At 33.5% G+C, this 11050-nt stretch overlaps 1 protein-coding gene across 1 annotated transcript; it reads right to left on the bottom strand.

Annotated features, from left to right (window-relative positions):
- Positions 1 to 3348: 3348 nt before the first annotated feature.
- On the bottom strand, positions 3349 to 9453 carry LOC141398100 (uncharacterized). The gene is made up of 6 exons (XM_073975328.1): positions 8330 to 9453; positions 6689 to 7028; positions 6331 to 6630; positions 4376 to 5322; positions 3923 to 4262; positions 3349 to 3860 (listed from the first exon to the last, which is right to left on the bottom strand). Exons 1-6 carry the CDS (start codon positions 9225 to 9227, stop codon positions 3605 to 3607), a joined length of 3081 nt encoding a protein of 1026 aa, XP_073831429.1. The 5' UTR covers positions 9228 to 9453; the 3' UTR covers positions 3349 to 3604.
- Between the last annotated feature and the right edge of the window lie 1597 nt (positions 9454 to 11050).

The following is an 11050-nucleotide window of genomic DNA, read 5'->3' as shown; positions in this document are numbered from 1 at the left end:
GTGCTTTTGTTTTTAAAATACAAAACACACACACATACAAACAATAACGTTCTGTCAAAGTTAAACTTTCTCAACATACAAAAAGTATACGCTCGACGTATTTCGGTAGTTCTCATAAGAATACATGTGTTCTACTTTTTTCACCACACACTCCCTGGGTATACGTCCGTATATAGGTATGGGCCTTATTGAATAGAACTTTCGAATTGAGTGCTAATAATCTTGATTCAAATCGTACGTTTATAAACAATTATACAACAATTAGAAAAAAGGAGGCGTCGCCGTAAATTAGCAATCCCTCTAAAATATTCGAGAAGGGAAATACCCAAAACCATGAATTTTTGTGCTATTGTTGATAGCATGCAGGATGATGTGTTTTATTAATTTTCTTCTTTTGTGACTCCATATTTTATCACTAGATCACACAGTTTATACAGTTGGATACTAATGCTATGTTTGCGTTTACGAAATCCACTCGATTTCATCTGTCAAATCCATAGGTTAAACGTCAAATTAAATCCAATTGATTTCAGATGAGATTTCATTTGACGTTTGAGCTATGGAATTGACAGATGAAATCGAGTGGATTTCGTAAATGTCATGGTTTAATAAGAAAGGTTAGCCAAAGCTTTATGTCAATTTAAATTTTTTTATTCGAGTATTCCTAAAACTTCAAAACAATATACAGAAACTGTGTATGTATGTGTGGTGTTTGAATAATATGTCAAACAATTTTAAAAACAATCAAATTCAATGATTTTTATACCCTCCACCATAGGATGGGGGTATATTAAGTTTGTCACTACGTTTGTAACTACTCGAAATAATCATTTTAGAACCCACAAAGTATATATATTCTTGATCAGCGTGCAATTCTACATCGATATAGCCATGTCCGTCCGTCTCTGTCTGTCCGTCTGTGGAAATCACTCTAGCGTCCGAACGGATTGACGTACGTTGATGAAATTTTGGGAAAATATGTTATATTTATGTAGGACTTTTGGTATTGAAAGCGGGCTATGTAGGTCCACGCTTTCGTATAGCCCCCATACAAAATGACGCGTGACGCGTCGTCGTTTTAAGGAATTTTTAAGATATTTGGCCCATTTTACCACCGAATTGGTTGTAATTTGGTACTTTGTGTCTCCAGAGGCCAGAAAATATTCCTACCACAGTTGGAATATATAGGTCCACGTTTTGGTATAGCCCCCATATAAGGCCCCATATAAAATACGCGTCAATTTAATATATTTTGAATGTATTAGACCGATTTGACCACAGAATTGGTTGTAATTTGGTATTTTGTGTCTTCAGATGCCAGCAAACATTCCTACCAAAGTTGGGTTATATAGGTCCACGTTTTGGTATAGTCCCCACATAAGACCCCTTATAAAGTACGCGTCATTTTAATATATTTTGAATGTATTAGACCCATTTGACCAAAGAATCGGTTGTAACTTTGTGTTTTGTGTTTCCAGAGGCTAAGAAACATTTCGACCATAAAATGTTTATATAGGTCCACGTGTTGATATAGCTCCCATAATACAATATCTCCCGATTTTCGATATTTTGAACGTTTTAGCCTCATTATTACACCGATATGGCTGAAATAGTAGTGGCCACATTAATCCACAGAAATGGCTGAATTTTGTGGTGGAGGGTATAAAAAGTTCGGCCCGACCGAACTTAACGCTTTTCTTACTTGTTAAAATTATGTTTGGAACATTTGTATGGAAATAATTCGTCAGGTTATCATTGAAACAAACATTTTATCATATCCACAACTTGATTATGCGGAGAAACATTGGTCCCTCATTCATTTTTCGCGATTTTTATAAAATGCTCAAAATTGGTGTTGTAAACAAAAAAACCCACTTGTTGCTTAATTTTGAAGTTTTAGGAATTCAGGAAAAACAAGGGTTCTATAGATTTTTTTCATTTAAATCTACCTCTTTACTTATACCATGGTAAATGTAAACTTAGCATAAGCCCACCTGATTGTTGTTTGCTGTAAAAAACATTATTGTGATTTAAAATACAAAGAAACTCAAATCACAATAATATAAAATCTATTATGTTTGTTGTCAAAAATTGTTAACAGAACTCCATGGTGGAATAATGCTTGGTTTACATTTACGAAATCCACTCGATTTCAACTGTCAAAAACTTGCAAAAATTATGTTTTTTGTTTTTGGAATTAATTTAAGTTATTTGATACAAATTTGTGTTGTGTTCCTATTTATGTATTTTTCTTGGTTTCTTCCCAAATATCAGTTGGCAAAACAATACTAAAGAAATGTCAATTGCTGCGCAATCTGACGTGGCGCGACTTTTATGAAGTCGCGACGATGTCTATCAAGTATGTGATGAAAACCGAATCGAATCGATTTGCAGAATCGAAATGGTATATAGTCGGAGTGCCGTTGATGATATATATAGTTTTACTTCGCAAACGGTTCTTATTTGAATAATATTTTTAAAATCCATTGTCAATTTCATTAAAATATTCACCAAAATTAGAGATATACGATTTCGATTTATGGCAAAACGAGTCGAATCGTTTTCCATCACATACCTGTATAAAAAGACGTGGAACAAATTGAATACTCCACCAGCTGACAGAAAAAATTTGAAATTTTTTTTTTCAATTGTAAGTTTTTCCTAAGATGCCGGCCATCGGCCGGGGATTTACGACTTTCTCCTATGGACAGGAGCCAATTTATGTCACGAAAACAAAAATTTTTTCTTACTTTAACAAGGGAATTTTCGGAACTTAAGAGGCCCATATCTCGGGAAGTATGGAAAGTTTATATATTTATATCTACCTGTGGTAATTTTTCCAGATTTTTTTCCGCCAGGTGGGAGAGTATTCTATTTATGCCAAAGACGTACTGCAATTACGAAGTCGCGACGATGTCAATTGACGAATCATACTGCATTTATGAAGTCAGCCGATGTTTTCATAGCGTGATAACCATATTATTGCATTATTATGGTTTTTATTGGTTTTATTAGTTGTAAATTTTTCTGTCCCCTATTTTGAATATTTTTGAGATTTCTAGTAGAGAAATACATATGGCCCATGGCACAATTACCCAGGTAGTGGCATCGTAAAATTTTGAATATGTTATGTCAAAACTTTCTTTATGTTGTTGGAGAAATTACAACAAAAATAATTTTTTATAAAGGGATTTGACTTTTCATATTCGATCAGCTGGTGTGATACCACTACCTGGTAGTTCTGCCATGATATGGCCCACATTTCAATAGTAAAGGCTTGCTGATGTCAGTTACATATTCGTTACCAAGGCACAAATTTGTTCTGTTTTAGAGAATTTTCAAAATGTATTAATGTTTTTCCTGAGAAAAATTTTATTGAATATTTTATTTGACATTTAATTTTCAATAACAACAATGTTGTTTTTGTAAGTGTGTTAGTTGTTGTAATTCATGCATCTACCTTATATAAATTGTCCTTGATCGTTACTTTATTTTAAAAGTTAAGGCAAATGTTGTTTTTTTTTTAACTAAAACTTATAATTAAAAATAATATGATGCACATTACATATTTATTTACATATGTATGTAAATTTAACAAAATATTTTATGACTCTTCTGTCTTCGAGGACAAACCGTTTTTCTCCTTATAATGCTGATTCTTATGATCTCTTAATTCCTTGTGATATTTAAAAGCCTCTGGACATTCATCACAGAAATATGTCTTTTCGCCCAAATGTACTCTCAAATGTTTATTCAAGTCACCTTTTCCTTTAAAGGCTCTATCGCAATAGGAACATACATTTTCCTTTTCTCCTGAATGCGACTTTTCGTGAAGTTGCAACTTAAATTTAGTACGTAATCTGCAAGGAAATAGATTCAACATTAGGAACGTCTGCTAAAGGAATCACTTTCGTTCATTTACCTCATATCACAAACGGAACATTTAAAAGGCATAGCTAAATTTTTATCATGCTTCTTTCGGTGAACATTTAATGAGTCTTTCCATGTAAATGAAGCTCCACAAATGTCACAAATATAAGCAGCCACCTTGGTATGGACCACCATGTGTTTTCGTAATTTAGATTTTTCCTTAAAACGTGATGGACATTCTGGACATTGGAAATTCGGCTCGGCATGAGTTTTTAAATGTTGCCTCAATAGGTTTTTGTCTTTAAATATTTTACCACATTCGGCACATGGATAAGGCCCATAGTTGTGTGTATCAGCTCTATGCGTTATCAGAGATTGGTTTGTTTCAAAAACTGAAATTACAGGAAATAAAATTAAATATTTTAAAATACATGTAAGATCAAAGAAACTTTTTATATAGACACTTATTGTTTCCCTATGTATCAATGCATTATGTACTTCATACCTGCATTACAATCTTCACAACGATATCCTCTATGAACACTCATATGCTGTTCGCGATGGTCTTCTGATGGAAAAACGTCATTACAGATTTCACATTTATATGGTTTAACTTCCGGATGTTTCTTTTTCATGTGCAGAGCTAATGCAGGATATGTTTCGTTACTACAACCGCAAATTGAACATGTAAGTAATTTTGCAGATTGATGTTTACTTTCAATATGTGACTTTAATGTTAATTTAGTACTAAATCGATATTGACATATATCACATACATATTTATTCTTTCCATTGTGTACACGACTGTGCCATTTCAAGCTATCTTTTCTAGCGAATACTTTGCTACAATGAGGACAAGTTCTTTTTTCTAAAGTCCCAGGATTTGCTTTTCTTGGTTTTTTGACTTTTACATCTCCGCTTAGGTCATTTTTAGTTATACTGTTGTCACTTTCCTGCGTTGCTTCATCGTCCCAATCTATATCGCATTCTAATTTGATTGGATTTATCTCAATAATGTCCACGGTATCACCATTATTATACTCCTCGATTTCACTATGATCAACATGTGATAACGTCATCTCTAAATTTTCCACTCCTGTTGATACTGCATCACATATCTTTATTTCTTTTGATTTCAGACTTTGTAGTTTCTCATAACTGGATAAACACATTTTTTGGAAATCGAAAGCTGTGGTTAGTTTATTTAGACAATCTTCACAAATTTCACCAGGTAATGATGACTCCAAGTTATTGGCAATTAAACTTGGAACAATTCGTTGTAGCATATGATGAATGGACGTTGTTGGTTGGTCTTCTCTCGTATCCACTAACTTGTGCATTGCAGAAGATTCCTGCAAACAAGTAAGGCAAATATGTTCCAATAGAAGTACGGACATGGCTAATGGAATCCTCTTCTCTGGTTTTGTAATTGGTTTCCGAAGTTCTCCTCTGCTTCAAAGATTTTTTTTATTCTTCAAAATAAACAAAACTAATATGTATACAATTCACAATAACCTAAAAAATCAGCTGTTTAATGTAAATAACCCAGCAAACCAATCGTACCGACATCGTAACCATGATGAAATTATAAGGTGGCGTAAAACAACCAGCTGATTGGTTTCAATCCAAGATCTATTTATAAGGTCACGTAAGTAGCACAACAACAACTCTATTTTGGCCGAAAATTCTTCAATATGTCAAAATGTTTGTTTACGTTTTCATACAATTTATTCACAATAACAAAATATTTGACAGATTGAAACCAATCAGCTGGCCGTTTTACGCCACCTTATAATTTCATCATGTTTCAATCTGATGAAAATCAAAAATAGTCTTGATTTCAAAATAATGGACCCCACCAGTCTGGGTGAATTGTGTTTATTTTCAAATGGTCAGTATACAATTTTCAAAAACAAATAATATTGTGAATCATTTGTACGAAAACATGATGAAATTATAAGGTGGCGTAAAACGGCCAGCTGATTGGTTTCAATCTGTCAAATATTTTGTTATTGTGAATAAATTGTATGAAAACGTAAACAAACATTTTGACATATTGAAGAATTTTCGGCCAAAATAGAGTTGTTGTTGTGCTACTTACGTGACCTTATAAATAGATCTTGATCGTAACGAAATTGGAACAAAATTCGAAATTGGAAGCGAAATCGTAACGATGTCTTACCCTAAGCCATTATAAATTATTTGTAAATCAGAAAACATAGACAAAAATTGTCACGATTACGTTTTGAAATGCGATTGTCAATTGTGTATATGCGTTTATTCTTCTGTCCCTGTGACAATTTTCAGATATTTATTTGGGAAATATGAGCCACAGTCAAATAGTTATAGATAGCTTGGTTTAAAAGTTAAGACAAATATTTTAATGCGTGTGTTATTTTTTATTAAATTACTAATATGCCTCACAGAATATTTATGGACAATTTTAAATCATTTTGTTACTCTTCCGTCTTTAAAGTCAACTGGATTTTCTCATTCTCATCATTTTCTGAACCTTCTGTCTTTATTACCAACCCGGTTTTCTCTTTATAATGTTGATTCTTATGATCCCTTAATTCCTGTTTATATTTAAAAGCCTCTGGACATTCATCACAGAAATATGTCTTTTCGCCCAAATGCAATCTCAAATGTTTATTCAAGTCTCCTTTTTGTGTAAAACCTCTACCGCAATAGGAACATATATGTTCCTTCTCACTAGTATGTGTCTTTTGGTGACGTTGCAAATTATATTTGGTTCTGACACTGCAATAAATAATTTCAGTATTAGATCTACGGCTAAAGGAATCTCTTATTAATTTACCTTATACCACATACGGAACACTTAAAGGGCATATCTTTAATTTGGGTATGTCTTTTTCGGTGACCATTTAAAGAATCTTTCCATTTAAATGAATCTCCACAAATGTCACAAATATATGCCGCAATCTTGGTATGAATAGCCATGTGTTTTCGTAATTTAGAATTTTCCTTAAAACGTGACGGACATTCGGGACATTGCAATGTTGGCTCACCGTGAAGTTTTATATGTTGTTTTATTAAGGTTTTGGTTTTAAACACTTTGCCACATTGTGGACATGGATATGGACCATCGTTGTGGGTGTTTTCTTTATGCGTACGCAGAGATTGTTTTGTTTCAAAAACTGAAATCACAGAAAAATTCAATATATTAATAAAATGTTTATTTCAAAGTAAACAAATTTTCTCCGAGTTGCTTCAATATCCCGTTAAGTGCGTTAAGCTGAGAACTCATCAATCAGTCTGACCGACAGCATTTGTGATAAAATGTGTAAATTTTCGAAAAATTGAGAATGTATGTGTGAGTTTTTTAAGACTGATGAAAATCAAAAATAGTCTTGATTTCAAAATAATGGACCCCACCAGTCTGGGTGAATTGTGTTTATTTTCAAATGGTCCATATACAATTTTCAAAAACAAATAATAATGTTTGTGATGGAACAAAGAAAAATTTAAAATAAATTCATTTTTTGGAGGAAAATTTCAAGATTTTGAGAATTGACTGAAGGCTTTGCTACACACTTGTCATGCGCACACATACAAAAAGGGTTCATCGGCCCGACAGTATGGCTGATAGATGAGTGGAGGCCTAAAGCTATTAATTTAATTTACAGGAAAAATATCAGCATCTTCCCAAAGTCGGTATTGAAATTTTTTGAAAATTGTTTTTAAAATTTGCCTGTATATGGAACATTTTTTGGGATTGCCACAAATAACACAATTTTTAATGAGAACAATTAAAACAATTTTCAAAATGAACATATTTGAAATACTGATATGAAAAACTTATCGAAATCAGACTAAGGCCATGTTTATATTATAGCCTTTTGCAGTGTTGACCTTCTTTTTGAGGATTTATTTGAAATATATGCTATGGAATTGACATTTGTTAATTAAGCTCGGATCGGGACCAATTTTTTCCGTAGGTAGGTTTCGTTACCCTAATCACAATTGCGGAAGTCCATACTTCCCGAAATATGGGTCTCCGAATTTTCGAAAATTCCCTTGTTAAATGTCGGCTACTTAGAGAACAATTTTCAATTTAAAAGATGATTTGTTCGCGTGTCCTAGATTTGCACCTGTACATAGCAGAAAGTTTTAAATCCCCGGTTGAAGGCCGGCTATATAGAAAAAAATTATAATTTTATTTGAGCTTAATGCTTAAACTCAACTTGCTCCAAACCAAACTTGAAACAAATTCGTTTTGTTACGATGCTGTTACCCCCTGTTTTTGTAAAAATTGTGTCGTTACCTAAATATATTGGATCTTTCAGGTATTGGTATTTTTGTCCTCTAACTTGATAATTAAAAAAAAAATATTCAATTTTCTAAAGAGGCAAATTACTTAATGACTCAGTGTATATAGGCGGTATTTGGGGGTACAGAAACTGTCATGGTGACAAAAATTAATGTATGTTCTTCATACCTGCATCACAGACTTTGCAAGGATAACCTTTATGAACTTTCATATGATTTTCACGATGGCCTTCTGATGGAAAAACTTCATCACACCTTTCACATTTATAAGGTTTCACCTCAGGATGTTTATTTTTCATGTGCAGAGATAATGCGGGAAATGTTCCGTTACTACAACCACAAATAGTACATGTAAGTAATTTGGCATATTGATGTTTGCTTACAACGTGTAACTTTAATGTTGCTTCACTACTAAATCGATATTGACATATATCACAAACATGTTTATTATCTTCGTTATGTACACGACTGTGCCATTTCAATGTGTCTTTTCTTGAGAAAACTCTGTTGCATTGTGGACAAGTCCTTTCTTCTAAAGTTCCAGGATTTACTTTTCGTGGTTTTTTAGGTTTTACATCTGTTTTAGTTATGCTGTTGTCATTCTTAAGCTGTACCCCACTTTCTTGTGATTCTTCATCGTACGAATTTGTTTCATTTTCCAATTTGACGGCTACCACCTCACAAATATCCACGGGATCACTTTCGTATTCTAGGGTTTCATTATAATCAACTTGTGATAATGCCATCTCTAAATCTTCCACAGCTCCTGTTGATACTACATCACACATTTTAATTTCTTTCGATTTGAGGCTTTGTAGTTTCTCATAACTGGATAAACACATTTTTTGGAAATCGAAAGCTGTGATTAATTTATGTAAACAGTTTCCACAAATTTCAACTGGGAAGGATGAATCCAAGTTATTGGTAACAAAAATTGGAGCAATGTGTTGCAGCATATTTTGAATGGAAGTTGTTGGTTCGCCTTCTCTTGTATCCATTAACTTGTGCATTGCAGAAGATTCCTGCAAACAAGTAATACAAATATGTTCCAATAGAAGTACGGACATGTCTAATGGGATCTTCCTCTGTGATTTTATGAAATAAAGAATACACGGGTCCCAATATATTTTTTTTTTTTTTTTTTGACGATTAAGAGCTAGTACACTCCTTGGCTCACGTTTGTTGTTCAACCCTGTATATTGACAGAGGTTTTAAGCCATAGCGAAGGGTCCCAAATAATTTGTTTAATGCTATTCCATGGCACAATAACACAGATACAACGGGTAAAACAGCTGATTATCACACTAGTTGTCAAAATGCATTATTGTGAATAAAATCACATACGAAATAGGGATACGTAAAATCGATTTCGGTTAATCGATTAATCGGTTATTAGCCGTAAAATTTTTAAAAGTCGTAGTCGACTATTGAATGTGCGAAAACCGGATAATCGATTATTCTAATAGCTGGTTTACATTACGAAATCGAGTCGATTTCAAACTGTCAATTCCTTTGCTCAAACGTGAAATGAAATCGAATTGATTTCATTTGACGTATACTCAAAGAAATTGGCAGTTTGGAATCGACTCGATTTCGTAATGTAAACCAGCTGTAAGTCGACTTTCGGAAGACAGAGTCAACCAAGGCAAATATGTCTGTGTTTAGACACACAAATTTCTCGGGAAAGTAAATTGAGTTTTTGGGAGAGAGCGGAGAAGAAAGAGCTCTTCAATACTCATTCCTACCCCCTATTGCCTAAAAACTGAATTTACTTTCCCGTGTGTCTAAACACGGACTATAGAAGGTAGCAGATTCGGCGAATTGCTACAACAAAGCAACTTTTGCCCATGGTACAATTACTTAGGTAGAAGCCTCAGCCCAGCTGATCGAATCTAAAACGTCAAAAAACTAGGAATTCGCTATGAAAAATCAAAACAAAAAACCCATGGTACAATAAGAAAGGTAGATGCATCGGCGAATTGCTACAACAAAGCAATTTTTTTGTAATGTAAACTGTCAAAAATTTCGCCAAATGGTCTCTTGTTGTCTCTTTTTATCGCTTGTGTTTGTCTATAAAGTGTAGACATGCTATCTCTTACTTACCGAATCATATGGTTTTTTGTTTTGATTTTTCAGGGCGAATTCATAGTTTTTTGACGTTTTAGATTCGATCAGCTGGGCTGAGGCATCTACCTTTCTAATTGTACCATGAAAAAACCATATGATTAGGTAAGTAAGAGATAGCATGTGTTCACTTCACTGTACAAACCATGGTACAATTACATAGGTAGATGCCTCAGCCCAGCTGATCGAATCTAAAACGTCAAAAAACTAGGAATTCGCTTCGAAAAATCAAAACAAACAACCATATGATTCGGTAAGTAAGAGATAGCATGTCTACACTTTATAGACAAACACAAGCGATAAAGAGACAACAAGAGACCATTTGGCGAAAATTTTGACAGTTTACATTACAAAAAAAGTTGCTTTGTTGTAGCAATTCGCCGATGTTTCTACCTAAGTAATTGTACCATGGTACAAACACAAGCGATAAAAAGAGACAACAAGAAACAATTTGGCGAAAATTTAAATTTAAAACTTAAGGAGCATCAATTCGCCTTGGTGCTTAGAATTCGCCATGAAAAATCAAAACAAAAAACCATGGTACAATAAGAAAGGTAGATGCATCGGCGAATTGCTACAACAAAGCATTTTTTTTGGATTGTAAACTGTCAATATTTTCGCCAAATGGTCTCTTGTTGTCTCTTTATCGCTTGTGTTTGTCTATAATGTGTAGACATGCTATCTCTTACTTACCGAATCATATGGTTTTTTGTTTTGATTTTTCAGGGCGAATTCATAGTTTTTTGACGTTTTAGATTCGATCAGC

The sequence above is a fragment of the Musca autumnalis genome, unplaced genomic scaffold (genome assembly GCF_047663935.1).
Source record: "Musca autumnalis isolate F117 unplaced genomic scaffold, ASM4766393v1 scaffold_3, whole genome shotgun sequence".
NCBI lineage: Eukaryota > Metazoa > Arthropoda > Insecta > Diptera > Muscidae > Musca > Musca autumnalis.
This window is presented reverse-complemented; position numbering and strand designations above follow the sequence as displayed.

Bases quoted from the DNA above. Each gene is read 5' to 3' on its own strand.
- LOC141398100 (XM_073975328.1), bottom strand. From the start codon at position 9,227: ATGTCCGTACTTCTATTGGAACATATTTGTATTACTTGTTTGCAGGAA. The intron at 6,631-6,688 runs GTAAATTAATAA...TATTTATTGCAG, and splicing joins TGTTCCGTATGTGGTATAAG to TGTCAGAACCAAATATAATT. The intron at 3,861-3,922 runs GTAAATGAACGA...ATTTCCTTGCAG, and splicing joins TGTTCCGTTTGTGATATGAG to ATTACGTACTAAATTTAAGT.